The sequence below is a fragment of the Synchiropus splendidus genome, chromosome 1 (assembly GCF_027744825.2).
Source record: "Synchiropus splendidus isolate RoL2022-P1 chromosome 1, RoL_Sspl_1.0, whole genome shotgun sequence".
NCBI lineage: Eukaryota > Metazoa > Chordata > Actinopteri > Syngnathiformes > Callionymidae > Synchiropus > Synchiropus splendidus.
In genome coordinates, this window is record NC_071334.1 from 46,026,708 (window position 1) to 46,041,722 (window position 15,015).

General features: G+C 46.4%; 1 protein-coding gene and 1 long non-coding RNA gene across 2 annotated transcripts; one reads left to right on the forward strand and one right to left on the reverse strand.

The window, feature by feature from the left end:
- Positions 1-4,644: 4,644 nt before the first annotated feature.
- Positions 4,645-12,121, reverse strand: fbxw5 (F-box and WD repeat domain containing 5). The gene is made up of 10 exons (XM_053854495.1): positions 11,925-12,121; positions 9,266-9,496; positions 9,041-9,198; positions 8,621-8,804; positions 8,322-8,470; positions 7,043-7,360; positions 6,793-6,976; positions 6,586-6,733; positions 6,303-6,515; positions 4,645-6,102 (listed from the first exon to the last, which is right to left on the reverse strand). Exons 2-10 carry the CDS (start codon positions 9,450-9,452, stop codon positions 5,823-5,825), a joined length of 1,821 nt encoding a protein of 606 aa, XP_053710470.1. The 5' UTR covers positions 9,453-9,496; positions 11,925-12,121; the 3' UTR covers positions 4,645-5,822.
- Positions 12,122-13,227: 1,106 nt separating this feature from the next.
- Positions 13,228-13,915, forward strand: LOC128752837 (uncharacterized). Its single transcript, XR_008413711.1, has 3 exons — positions 13,228-13,427; positions 13,569-13,661; positions 13,736-13,915. It is a non-coding gene; the product is annotated as an uncharacterized LOC128752837 (long non-coding RNA).
- Positions 13,916-15,015: the final 1,100 nt, after the last annotated feature.

Here is a 15,015-nt window from a genome sequence, read left to right on the forward strand (position 1 = left end):
TGACATGTTCCATATCCGGAGATGGTGGTGTATCACACTTATGGAACGTTTCCACATTGAAGGGTAAGACTAACTGATGATTAAAAAATTGCAATAAGAACTGCATCTCTTCTGTATATGGATTTTTAAAGTCATGGACAGAGATTTGATACTGGTCAAATGAAGCGTGAGTGTTGCTCCAAGGGACACTGCAGCCAATATACAGGATCCCAAAGGCCAGAAAAGGGGTGGTAAGCATTTGATGCATATGTTATTCAACGTGTGCAATTCACTGAAAGCCATGTTCTTTCAAAGCTTCCGTCTGCAGAAGTGCTTCATTCTTGAGGTAATCACAATTGAATATGCATTTCTTTTCTGAGTGTTTTTTCAATCGTGTCAACAAAGACATTTTGCAGTTTGATGCAAAAGGTCAGATGGTTTCCCATCACATTCAATTTCAATTTGGATTTCCTCAAACCTATATTTCATAGTTACCAAAGGACATCCTCTTGGAAATCCTCCTCGAGGTGATACTCCAAGAGGGAGATGGCGCAGTCCTCCCCCTCAGCCTGGTTTGCTCCACCTTCAGAAAGGCTGTGTCCACGGACCTCTTCAGGATGCGGGCACATGTTCAGTGGCTGGACAGTAAGTCTTTAAATGTGGTGCGCCTGCAGTATATAAGCGCTGCATTTCCATAGGTGTTATGAGGAGCCCACATTCTGCATCCAAGAAGGACTACTGCAGGATGTACACTATCGACACCTGCCCAGAATGTGGGTGATTGTACAAAAACTGCTCACCAGGTACGTGTACCTCTCATTATATGGCTTTGATTCACTCTTAATTTATGTTTTTAGATCATTATTTTGGACTGACAACAAAAGCCTTGTTCTTTACATAGGCTTTGTTGGGACGGGTAAAAGGGGAGAACTGCAGGCTTTTTACTCGGATGCCTTACGGTACTGCAGTCATTTTTGCAGTCTTATGTAACAGGCCTATGTACATTCTGTTTGATATCTTTGTATAAATGAATTGTGTTCTATCATGTCACACTTTTGTTGTTGTCTTTAATTCTGTCCCTGTCCATGAACCTCACAGTACTGCTGCATGTGCTGCTGGAGTACACAGCAGCAGCCCATCAGTTGAGCGACCTGGACTTCAAGCAACATGTGCCAGATGGTCATTGTTCCTCCCAGACACTCTGTGCTTGTGTTTTCATGTTTTTGCTTCTGTCTTAGGTGTTGTTTGTGGTTTCTGAGTCAGTTGGAATCACCACTTGTCTTTCTCTTGCACTTTCTCTCAGCCCGTTCTTGTTCATATTGGTTCCTGGTTCGTTTGGTTGGTTGTTTTTTTTTGTTTGTTTTTTTTGGATGTGGGATTGTAGTTGGAGTTTTGGACTCCATGTTGACATCATGTTTGCATTTTTTTCTTGCTCCTGTGATGGACAAATGATTGTTACTGTTCAGACTAATGGACAGTTACTGGTGAAGGCTGCCTCTTTGTTTTTTGTTAAACCATTCCTCCTTGTTATCAAAACTCTGAGTGCAGACTGAGTGTCTCACAGATGCTCAAGGTTGTTGCTACATTGTTGGATTGTTGGATATTGCTACAAGTGTATGCTTGCTGAGAGTGCTTCAGTGAGAGTTTCAACTTCACACAGTGAACCTGTCTTCTCACTCTCTTTGCAAAGATTCTTCAATAAATATTCAGAGAAGACAATTCTCTCTTTATTGAACTCAAGAAATTCCACAGCACTCACTCATGGGTTCCACCATTCACTATTCATTATTTATATTCATTATATTAAGTATTTTCTATACTTTTTACTTGGTTCAGCAACAATTTAATTTTGTGTGTTCTGTTTGTTTTCATACTACAACGTTTTTCATAACCATTTTGGAAACCTGGACACTTCCTCTGATATTAGGAAATGTACATAACAACCCACCCCACGTTGCACCACAATATTGTATATATTTGTAAAAACGTTATGACTTATCTGTTTGCACGAAGCATTTACGTATTTCTGTTTTTGCATTAACAACTTAAGAGCTCCAATAACGGTGAGCTTCTCCTTTGTGAGGTCAATAAAGTCTATCAGTTCAGGTTTCTTGCAGCATGACCAGTCACTGGTTTGGCATATTTCTACTGATCAAAGTTCCACATCACACATCATATTTCTGTTGAGCAAACTGTCACTGAGCACATGTCCAACAAGATTCGAACTGCAGGCGTTCTATCTTGGCTGCTCACCTGTCCATCTGTCTTCAGTGGACATCAACTCATGTCTGGTCATAAAAATTTGGAGCAATGCATGTCTGCTTGCACAGTTGTCAGTTTTTTGTATATTGCAGAGATCCAGCAAGGAGCACTTCCTTCCAGAACCGTCAGGAACTTCCATATTGGTGTTTCCAAAGGTCCACAACACCATCCTGCCATCAACATATTTATATTGAGCAAAGTGTCCTGTATTCAGCATTTTGTGTGTGTGCTGATACACTGATCAAAAACCATTTATAGTGTAAAACCGACTAGTGTATGAGCAAGTGCTGCAAATGTGTTATTTCAGAGTAAGATGAAATAATCTACTGTCTGTCTTCCATATGTATTTGTCATGTATATTCTGAAATACAATATTTTCCAGCGGAGGTCTGCGGAAGAAGGGGCCTGAGAGGCCAGGTGGAGGAACACAAAACACATAGGTTAGGAGGTGCATCTAGGAGGTGAGAAATAAAAAAAAAAGCTCCATACATGTCAGCCACAGACGCAGACTTTGCAAACGATTCGATGACAAACATCGTATTTTGTGGCAATAAATGCAACACGTGGTAGAAATCACCTTGTAATCCTTTATTTCAATTTCCTCTGGCTCATTAAAAATCGATAGGTAGGACACATTTGGTACCTACAGCGGTTCGTGAAGCTGGAGACATCGTCACTCCTACCCGGAGAATGTGTCGAAAAACAGGAACCATCGTATTAGGCCTCAGTGAAGGCTGAATCACGGGCCGCGGCACCACACAATGAAACAGTACGAGCAGTAGTACCTGAATCACCAGGCAGAGAATACTTCAGGGATTTTTAATTGAATTTGTCAGATGGAGGAGCAGTGTAGGGACGATGTCTGAAGAGGGCCATCCTGGCACGAACCGGGCCTCGTGCTTCCTCCCTCCGTGTGGAAGAGCTTGGTCTCGGCTCGCTCTCCACCAGCTCGCGGGACAGTGACGCTTCCCGCCTGCGGTCTTCTCTGCTCTCCTCTCGGCGTGGAGCCCTCCGATCCTCCCTGGAAGCGGGCCGGGAACTAGGCCGCTTGAACGGAGGAAGCGCCTGACTCTTCTCCGCGCCCACACGTAGCAAGCTAGAAAGTGCATCCGCCGTCTTCCGTGAGCGCTCCAACTTTTCGACCTGCTCCATGACGCCCTCACCAAACAGCGAGCCCTCGGAAATGGGGACACCGGCGAGGATGCGTCTCTCCATGTTCCCCAGTCCTGATAGTCCAAGCCACATGTGTCGCGCTGTCATCTGTAGCAGCGCTTGGCCCCGGCCTCCGGCTTTGATGAAGGCCTGCGACATACGCAGGAAGGCCGCCATCGCCACTTGGGCCTCGTGTAGCTCCTCCGTGGTCAGGTCCGCCTTGCCGTACAGCATCCTATCCAGCGAGCAGGCCAGCAGCGACATGTTGTTGGCCAACGCCGTGACCTGGGTCGCACATTTATATGCCCTGTCCACCAGGGTGTAAGTGTACCGGGAATGTTCATCCGGGAGGAGCTGTTTCCCCTTCGCCCACAGAGAAGTGGACGGGGCCAGGAACGATGCCATCGAGTCACCCAGCGGAGGGAGGCCCTTCCTCCAGTCGACTCCCTCCACCTTAGCATACGGTTCGTATGCGTCGGCCGGAGTCTTGATGTTGGCCGGGGCCTCCATGTCCTTCTTCAGAAAGGCCCACAGCGACGGTATCTTGGGGCAGGTGGTCGACGGCCTCCTCTTGGGCTTGGTCTTGAGCTCGTGCAGCGAGCGACTAAAGTCCTCTTCTTCAGGAGGGTCCGGGTCCTGCTGGGTGTTTAATCCCAGACGCTCCATCGCCGACGCGAAAAGCTCCGGCATGTCGTCGAGAGGGAAGCGTCTCGATGGGGCAGCGGCCGCTTCCTCCTCCTCGTCGCTCCCGTCGTACTGGGGCCGCTGGGCCTTGCCTTTGATCTTGGCTTGCGACGGCTCGGGCTCGGGCGGCTCGTCCTTCACGAGCAGGCCGCCGAACCACGAACGGAGGGTCTCTCTCTTGCGCCGTTCTTCCGCAGGGAGGTGCGCGCATGCGAAGCATGTGCCGTACTCCAACACGTGCCGCGGGCCCAGACAGTTGAAGCAGCGGTCGTGGGAATCGCCTTCCTCCAACAAAGTGTCGCATGAAGCACACGTTCGAGCCATTAGAACATCCAACGGGGATAACGCAAATCAACAGGCTGAGTGACGAACAGGGGGATTTATGGGGAGAGGTGGAGCCTGCCTGGCGGAGAGTTAAGCCAATCACTTCTCAGGCGCGAGGCGGAGCCTCCGAGTGGTTAAACCAATAGCGAAGCCCGTTAGAGGGCGAGCACGTATGACATAGAACGACAATGTGAAGTGGACCAACCTTTCAGTTCAACTATAGTCTACATCTTTTATTCATAGTGGTTTATAGCGAACGACTTACGAATCCATTTACAACATTTCCTCCCCGATATTTTTTATCAGAACATAACATCAAACGAAACAATCAGTCCAACTCACACACTTCTTTTTTTGTCACTAGTTCATGAGGATTTGGACGTGAAAACAGCTCTCAAATGGTCTGTGGTCCTTTTGTGGCCTTTTTTTAAAGAAGCGAAGCTTCTGATACCTGGGTAGAAATGACAGACGGAATGGAGGTTGAAGGAAGACGACACACACTCAGGACAGGTTGGACTTCATTTCAGGACAGAATGAGATGAGGAACAGAGGAACAGGGATCGTGGAGAAACACTGAAAAAGAGCAAGATCAATAAAAACAACAATAAGAGGCAATGAAGAGACAGAAAATGCAATTTAATTTAAAAAAAAACTGCAGACGTTTCCTCTTCAGACACATATGAATACAGTCGATTAACTCAACAGGTCACCTGTTGTGCTACACACGGTTAAAAAGACAACAGGTCAGATTTTGAACACATTTAGTAACAAGTGCAACACAAGTGCGCTCATGCGTTCACCTTTCTTTAACAACTCTAGATTAAATATCTGAACAAATCCACATAAATATTTTGGATGTTAAAATCATCTAAGGGAGTTAGATATGCTAAGAAACAAAGTTGGCCTGCAGCTTAAAAAAATACTTTATTCCCTTTGTGGCCTTCTTTCTCTGCAAAAAAAAAAAGAAAGAAAAAAACAGTTGTTTATATTACACCCACATGTTTCACGATTGAAGAAGGCAGCTCAACTTTAACATCACGAAAAGTGTGTTCATGGGGAAGAAGTCAATTTGCCGAATTCAACTCCGCAGAGAACGAACACTGAGGACTTCACGTTCAAAGAAAGAGCTAACTGAGGTCTGTCGTCTGTGACTGCAGCAGGCCCTGAATCAGTTTGCAGTAGAGAGAGGCGGCGAAGACGGGTGGATTTCTAGTCCTGCAGGGGATGTGTTTTTTGTTTTGTTTTTTTTAATTAGCGGCTGTGCTTCTTGCGTCTGAGCCTGTCCTGGCCTGATGTGCATCCAGATCAAAAGCTTCAGTGGTGAATCATGATCCATCATTCAGTCATCTGAAGACACACAGCAGGACCCCGCTGCTCATCGACACTGGGCGCATGGACTCGAGAACCCTCACTCTGGAAACTCAGGGTTTCCCGTTGACAGCAGACACCGAATTCTTGCCACGGCTGAGCCAGTTCGACAGTAGGTTCCGGGGTCTGGGTGGACGGGCCGGGGTCTGCACCAGGCGGACCATGCGTGGAGACCTCCACACCTTGATGGTGGAGTCGTCGCTGGCGGACAGCAGTAGCTCCTGGTCAGCGGGACTGAATGCCACAGAGTTGACCACATCGTCGTGCGCCAGGCGAGCCAGGCAGATGTTGTAGTGACGGTCCCAGATGTAGCCGTGCTTGTCCTCGGCTCCGCTGCGGGACAAATGGACACCGTCAAACGTCTCGTCTGACCCCGACTCCCTGAGTGCCCCTCCCTCAAAACTTGTTTTTTCACCAGTGCTAAACTAACACAGCACTTTTGTCCTTCTGCTCTGTGACTGGTCTGGGAATTTCAGCACCTCGTGCAAAAGGGTGGCGTCTGAGGTGACACAGTGTTGAGTTAGCAAACGTACCTGGCTACAAAGTCCCTGCTGACATCCAGGAAGATGAAAAAGCACTCGTCGTTGGGCGTGAAGGCTCGGTGAGCTCGCAAGCTTCGGCGCTCTTCTCTCAAACTCTTCAGGTCGATGACATGCAAGTCGATCTCCTCGGCGATGGGAGGCGGGGACATGGGGTCGGAGATCACGCAGCCCGACGGCCAGGCGCGACTGTTCACGTACAGGTACCTGATGGTGACACAAGAGCGAGACGGCGCCATCAGTAATCCTGGGATTCCCACAGCTCAGGGTGGCTCACCGGTGGTCGGGGGACAGGCCCATCCCAATGATGTGGCCGTGAATATCAATGACATGATCCAGCGAGTCGAAGAACTCGACCGAGCTCCGCTCTTCACAGAGCACCGGGCCAGACGTCGTCATTTGGTCGGGTTTGATCCGCTTGATTCCTAAATGTGGATGTGAATATCAGTGAAAGAGCAAAGTGGGAAGCTGTTGTTGGTCTTACCGATCTGGTGAGGGGAGTATGTGAGGCTGCCGGTGGTGAAGAGTAAGTAGGTCTTGTCTTCTCCATCATCCGAGCTGGAGGGCTCATTCAGGTCCGCCTCCGGGGCTTTGGTGTGGACCTCCCCCATCATCCTAGCCACCTGCGTCTCGATGGCCAACTCCGTGGGCGCCACGGTTTTCCGACTCTAGAAGAGCAACACAGATTCAGCGCCAGGAAGCCTCCATTGCCCTGCTCCGTGCCGAAGACACACCTGTATGATGTGGTCCAGCCCGGACATGGTGGGCTGCGCTGAACGTGGGCAGGGGAAGCAACGGCCGTTGGCCTCTCTGTGCAGCGCTTCGTCCTCGTCTTCCTCCTCGCTGCCAGACGCTCCCACGTCGAAGAGGAGCGGTTGATGCGTCTTCCCGTTCTGCTGTCGAGCACGAGACTGAGCGTCGTAGTCCAGCAGCAGGTCGGGGTTGTCATGGCGACGGCAGTGGGCCACCATCACGGTGCGGATGGTGCTGGCGTTCACGTTCTGGATCTTGAACAGTCGCTTCACCACGTTGACGTTTTCAGACTCAATATCCTGTTCAAAACAAATAAAAAACTTTATTTACAGGTCGGCAGTGACTGAGAGGGACGGCTCAAATGGAAACGTCGGGTGGTTTGGACACAGAAAGAGGGCAGACAGCAAACACCTTGGCAGAAGAATGTTAGCAATGGATGTGGTGGGGAAGAAATAAGAAGAGGAAGGCAAGCATTGGGTTTGACGGACGCGACACAGGAGGATGATCAAGTTAGGTGAGGGGGGAGGAAGCCGACCTGCTGTGGCAAGTCACTAAAGAAGGCTACAAATCTGATATGTTCCAAGGCCTCTGGACAGACAGGAGTACTTGGAGGACTCGTACTGACATGTGGGTCACCTAGATTAGGGGTCCATCTACCAGCACCTACGGACCTGAAATGCTTCAGAACGTCCTTGTATTTAATGTTATTTTGCCTCCGAAAAATGCAAGCAGTATGTCAGCAATATATTATTTCAGAATTATAAATTTCCCACAGGCACACATTTACCATAAATGAACTTTAGTCATCACTCCGTGGCAGGTGGGCCACATTTGGTAAGCAGACACATTTGGCACCTACACCGGGTCGTAGCATTAGCGCTGCCTGTGAGAGTGTGTCCGGGATCAGTGAACCCTAATGGGGACATGGAAGAGGACGCCACCACCAATACCAGAGCGGAGCTCCATCCATTATCCAACTATTTTCACCACGGTGTTTCGCCGAATTTATCGTGAGATGTTGAATTGTCATCGTGGAGATTGCGTTTGGCGGTATATCGTGTATGATAAGTTATTGCCCGTCCCGACTACTAAGCCGATGAAATTAATCGTTTTTATTCAGTAAATCGATCACACCTCATCTCACTTGTATTCCTCAACAATACTGCGTTACACACAGTAGCTGTGACAGCGAGCACTTCCTCACACGGTAAAGGGTCACAAATATTGTGGACCCAAAGCAGAAGCAATCCTCGGCCTCACCTGAAAAGCTTTGTTGAGCCAGAGAACCGAGCAGGACGTCATGTTGCCGATCCAGTGCAGGTTCCCCGAGATAAGGTGGGTCTCGTTCAGCCAGCAGCCAAACACATCATACGGCTTGTTCCTCACACGTGACAGGAGTGTGTAGTTCTCTGGAAGTGGGACATACAGTCAGAGAAACTGTGGAGATCAGTCAGCCACACGGGGCAAAATAAACCAGGGAATGGAACAACACAGCGACTGCACTGCTGAAGCAGGGGTACCAGCGTGCGGCCGCCATGACATCAAGCACATGCTCCTACCCAGGCTGATGACAGCGATTTCCCCAGAGGAAGAGTGGTGAGGACCCAGGTAGACGCCCGACACCAGCAGGAGACTGTCATCGGCGTTGAACTGGGAGAACTGGGTGTAACCCCAGTTGAACTGCCGCATGCTGGTACTGTGCACCAGAGAGATATACCCATCCGGTCGCTCCGTGTCCCACAGCTGCACATGACAAGGACATGACACACACGCAGTTTCAAATATGGTGCATCTGATGGAGAGTCGATTCCGCAGGAGTTACTGGAAGACTTGGATGATGAAGGACTCCTCCAGCAGGACAAAGTACTGTGCTAAACAATTGGTCTCATCATCAAAGTAGCTTCAAACGACAGCTACATGTCGGAGGGTTTGTGCCACGTGACCTTCTCCTCCCTTCCACAGTGTTGGCCTACACTTACCTTGACTGTGCAGTCCTTGGAGCAGGAAGAGAAGCGGTGGCCCTGGTGAGAGAAGGCCAGGTGAAGGACCTGGTCGCTGTGCTCCTTCAGCGTCTGCACCTCCACACATGGTATACAGTCAAACAGACGCTGGAATTCACGGAACCAGGACACCGCCGCTGCACACAAATGCATTCAGAATGAGCAACGCATCTTTGCCATATTGTTATTACGGTAGGCTGTTACCTGGGTGTCTGGGGACACAGCGGGGAATTCTGTAGTAGCTGTAGAACAGCTCCCTCCACAGGAACTCATCTCTGGACACAGCCAGCCACTGGCGGCAGGTCAGACCTGCTCTCAGCACGGCATCGTGAGGCAGATGCAGAAAGATCTCCAACACCAGGCTGTCTGGCAGAGCAGAGCCACACTCCATCCTAACATCCTGTGCCACACACACAGCGCTGGTGCATGGGTGTGCTGGCGGGGGGAGAAGCAGAGGCCGTGCCATCATGTCATGCATCCACTACTGCAGACCTTCAATTCCAACTTTTCTGTTTCAGTTACGACATCAAGGCTTTGGTTGACCACCCAAGGGAAGAGTTTCACAACTCAAGCAAAGAGAATGAGGAATGCAGAGATGATTCATTTGCAATGCTTTTTGAGAATGGACCAGGAAGGACATACACGCCATCTGATAAGAGCATTAGGATGAACAATGTAATAACTTTCATACAGTAAAACAACAATACCATAGTACAGGTCCAAAATCCAACAGCTGAGTCAAAGCATTTTTGACTTGACATGTAACGATGTCATGGTGATCACAGTGATGAAGACCCTGCACATACCACTAACCTTATTTAAACTCTGTGAAATATCTTGTCCAATCATTTAATACCCTTTACACTTTGCTATTCTTCTCTGGAAAGCGCCATGTTTTTCCTCAGCTGTAGCCAGAGGCAGGGTTACTTGGGGAGGACCGAGCCCCGACTCCTTCCTGTCCAGTCATAGCCGAGTGTGTGGTGTTGGGGAAGACAAGAGTTTCAGCGCCCACTAAACTAAGTGATTTTGATGGGTGCCCAAAGGCATCCTTTTTAAAAAAAACACAGAAAACAGCAGGAGAAGTCTACGATAATCCAACAATCTGCTCCAGAATGTTCAGAGACATTGGCAGGAGATGATGCACGGGGACTGGCATAGATGTGGAACTCAGAATATTATGCAAGAAGTTCGAGGGCAAAGCTTCTATCAAGTCAGGTGGACTGAATTATAACATTTTACTGGCCACCTACTTCACAGCAGGGAGGCCTTGTATAGCACGCTACTCAAGACAGTGTGAACTTGTTTATTTCACATAGCTTCTCTTTGTAGGAGAGGCACCATCATTTTCATTTATGGTGTCAAATTACTCTATTTGATGACTTTGTGCAGAGAAGTGTCGAGAATAGGGTCAGAAGATTGACAAATGAGAAGGTGCTTGTTCGATGAAACAAGAGAGACTAAATGTTGATTGGCAAAGTATGTTAAATAAGCACAGTGACTGAAGTAGAAATGAGCAGACTCTGCTTATCAAATACATACTTGAGGTTAAATGCATCACACAAACTACATGAACACCAACCAGTCATTTGCCCTCGAGCTCACCAACTGTGACTCACTTTAAACATAGAACATACATGCTACTATTTTTGTCCTCCTTGTCACAATGTGACCATCATTTGACAAATGATCAAATAAAATGTTCCGACTTTAGTGTGATTATAAATGGGTGAGGAACAAAATGTCACAGGGACTGAGGAGCTGTCTCTCCATGAACACAGGCTCATTCTGTCTAGAAGGGAAAAAAAGAAAGAAAATCCACACTGGAGCCACACCCATGCAAAGCGGACAAGAGATATGATGCTGTGTATGACGCCACACATAAAAAAAGCATTTTGCTGAAAAGTCTGAATGAAATATAGGAATTGATCAGTAGGTAGTCAGGTTTTTATTTGAGACTGACCAATACGATCGGACAGAAGTTGCCAAATGAATGAATTGAATTTGACAGATTTCACAGGCATAACTGATCATTACCAGACCATTATGCAAACACTTCATGTCAGGAGCAAAGGTCAATGTCACCAAAAAAATCTCATGAGATGGAGTATGTGATGGAGTTTGTCAGCTTTGGCGAAGCTTCAGGTCTACCTCTGAATATATTGCATTAGAATAAAGACCTTTTCACCAAGATGCCAGTTGTATTGCAAATGGTTAACGTGACAATGCTTGAAAATGATGACTCAACCAAGCACGTGATGAATCCATAAGGACTTTGTCTGAATAAACAGAAATATGTTGATACTTCCAAAGAGAAACACGCCCATTCAAATAGCTTGAGAGTTGAACTCCTTTGAGCAAATACGCGTTTCTACCAAGGTTATATTCACACAATCTCAACTTAATTTACGTCAACTAACACCTGGGGCAACTTCAGTGACAGGCATCGGAAAATAAGGTTTTTAATCGTTGAATATGACAGGACAACTGCGGGAGAACAATGCCATTAAAAGTCTAATTATATTCACTTTTCCTTTCACTACGTCGTCAAAATGCCCTTAAATAGACATGTCCCATTCGCGAGCTGCAATTGGTCAACCAGACACGGCATTTACATTTCCAATGTAAATGAACATTTCACAAACCGGGAAACAACCAAACGCCAGTTGAATGTCGGTCTTTGTCGCGCAAATCAGACAAGTCGAAGAAAGACGAAGTAAACAGCTAGCTGCTAGCAGACGTTTGTTTTCAAGCGATATTTCACATCTGTCATCGAGTTAATGTGCGAATAAATATCAGCTTTGACATCACAACATGATTGACTCGAGTGAATCGGAAAAATGTGCTGACACAAAATTCAACTCACCCACTGACACAAGTTCACCCTGGAGGAAACCTATCTGACGGCTAACTACAGCTAACGGCTAAAGTTAGCCACAGACTCCGCTAGACTCAAGTAGACGAGCCAAGATGCATCGATGCGAGCAGGGTTGAGCGCTTTCAACCTGTTATACGGTTGTATTTACATTTGTGTCAAGGTCCCCATCCCAAAGACATTTTTACATTTTGAAGTTTAAACTCAATTTATTATCATTTTATGTCATGAATTGGCTTTGTTCTCGGATACGTGTGCGACTTTACTGGGCAAATACTGCTGGCACTAACTTTGATCTTTGAGCTGCAGATGATAATATGCAGACGAAACAACAACAAAAGTGTTCTGTACTAAGCTGCGAGTTAGATGAATAAAATAATATAAACGTTTGAATATCAATTGCGGCCACAACACGATTGCTTGCTCTTCTTTTCTTCAACTTCAATTCACTTCAGTGAAGTGCCCCAAGACCGTCTCGAGCAGGAGTGATGCGATCACCAGACTAGATAGCCTACAGGCTGCGTGAAGAATGAAGGCTTGAAGTCAGTTTCAAATGAAATGAACTACGACCAATAATTAACTTTTGTCTTTTTGATCATAAATAACCTGAATGAGAAACTGCCGCCTGCTGTTGTCATTCAAACTGTCTTAACACGGTGGGATTTGTCTCGTATATTGAAGGCGTTTTTCGTTTCCTCAGGCTTCTTCCGTGGGGTCATGGGAGAGCGGAGTCCCAGCTATCCGGGGCACGAGGTAGGGTGCATTAACTAGGTTACCTTGGGGTGAAAACAAGCATATAAAAACACTCATCCAGCTTGAAAAAAAAGTAAAGTAATATGAAAGTCTAATCTATGTATATTCATTGCAACTTACGGTTATGTTATTCAATTTACCCATGTGAGGAAATGTTGTGTGGGAATCCGGCCAATAGATGGCACTGTGGGACAAACTTTGTTTTGTTGTTTTGCGTATGCGGGAATAAAAAAACGGGGGGAATCTCAGTCTTCTAGGAAAAGACAACGATAGTGTCGCGTACATATTCTATGTTTACAGGGAAGGTGTTAAGTGTTAAGTAACTACCACCCTGGTGCATCTCGCTGAAGCTCAACATCTATCCACTTGTATCCACCATGACGCGGACCGGAGGTGAAATGCTAGGACCGAAACATGACTTGAGGATATTGGCCCTCTGAACTGAAGGTGCAAAAGAATCTTCGCTCAAGTGTCATAAATGTCATCCTCCAATGGGACGTAAATTAAAAATCGAGCAAGAAAAATTAACCAAAAAAGTCATTAAAAATGGAGGAGAGTGTGCGGTGTAATTCCAAACTCTGTGGCGTATTGTGTTTCTCTCTCACACCGGTCACTAACCAAGTGTTTCAGAGTGTGTGTCAGAGCCAGTACAGTTCACCACAGGCCTGGTCCCCACTAAACGACACACAACTGTCGGAGGAAATCCATCACGTGGAACTATGCTGTGACTTCTTTTCTCTGGTGAGTATTCAAGGGTTTGTTCTTTAATCATTACAGACAGGAGTGTGGTGTTTTGGACATGTGGAAGAGGCCTCTGCTGTCGTGAGCCTCTCTCCCACAATAACGTGATGTGAAAGCAACACTTGGTCTGTTTGAGGGCAGCGGTGCGCAGCGTAACAGAATGGATCAGCTCGTGCTGTTGCTCAGACAAGACGGAGCCCAGTCCAGCTGCGGGGTGACTCTCCCGGAGTAAAGGTGCATCTCAGTCTCAGCTTCCAGTGGAGACACACACACAGCAGCAGCAGCAGCGTTTGACTCGTCTCTTGCAGGACAGCAAGTCTGGGACGTCCTCAGTGATGGAGCCGCTTCCTGTCCGAGCCCTTCCTAATGGAGAGAGCAGCAACGTTTGCCGCCGATGTTTCAGCCTTTGATAATGACGACTTATCCGAAAACTGTCTCTCGAGAAGCCGGATTAAGTCTGATAACTGTCAAGTGCATTTGGCGTCACACTTATAATGTGGTCTGATTTAAACAGCTCAAAATAAAATACATTGGATTGAACAACTGTTGTTGGAGATTTGGCGCCCCCGTGTGGCACTTAGCGGGCTTGCTGACGTGTTGTGGAAGAGTACAGCATTGTTACATTTATTGTTTGTCACTCAAGTTACACAAGTCAGAGGTAGATTATTTAAAATGAAAGGTTGTTTATGATGGACTACATCATACAATGCGTGACGGTTGATTTACCTCTTGTACATGATGCCAGGTAACAGTACTACACCTGAGCCAAGTAGATCATATAAATCTGTACTCACCATGTAAACCATGAACCACTGAATAATAGACAAATTAACCCTTTAAGAACATAAACAGAAGAAAAAGAATGAATGAAAATGCTCCAAAAAGTGTTATTTGTATCCTTGTTTTTAGTCACTGAAGAAAACAGTACAAAAATACAATCACACATGGTAAACGTAAAGATGTGCACAACTTTCTGAAGTCAGAATAGATATTTGAAATAACGTGCAGTATGGAAAGGTCTATTACATTTTAATGAAATTAAAAAACTAAAACTAAAAAATATGGATGAAAATGGAAACATTAATTGGAGCAAGAGTAAAACTGCAAAAATGATTAAAGTGGTGTAAGAGTATTTAAACATTTAATACGAAAGACTGAACAAAAAACTTTTATCAAATACATTTTAAAGTTCCTTACTGACCTGTCAGAGGCCCAGACAAAGGGCCCCCACGCAGTCAATTATTTCCGGGACCGAACCCTTTCAACCCTTTGTAGAAATCTGTTTTCACTTTGTCATTAAAGAGTTTTTTCCAATAATTTTTTGTGTTAAAAAAGCCAAATTTTATTGACCATGATTGATTTATGAAAGCACTAAAAGGGTAAAACATACAAGGGGGTGAATACTCATGATAGTATAGTTGCGGCCTTGAAGGTCCAAAGTGATGAAAACTGGGCAGCAGTTTCTGATCAGCACAGACAGACGCTGCAGTTGGGTTCTTATTTTGACTCCAGGAACTCCGTCAGAGCTCTTCATTGCCTGCCATCCTTCTGGAGTTGTCAAATCTGCAGTGTGCAGTACCGAGCTAAG

What these genes read in the sequence shown, in the direction of transcription:
- fbxw5 (XM_053854495.1), bottom strand. Translation starts at nt 9,452, where the DNA reads ATGGAGTGTGGCTCTGCTCTGCCAGACAGCCTGGTGTTGGAGATCTTT. An exon ending in CCAAGGACTGCACAGTCAAG is followed by an intron (nt 8,805 to 9,040) that starts GTAAGTGTAGGC and finishes TGTCATGTGCAG; the next exon opens with CTGTGGGACACGGAGCGACC. An exon ending in ATACTCCCCTCACCAGATCG is followed by an intron (nt 6,734 to 6,792) that starts GTAAGACCAACA and finishes ATCCACATTTAG; the next exon opens with GAATCAAGCGGATCAAACCC.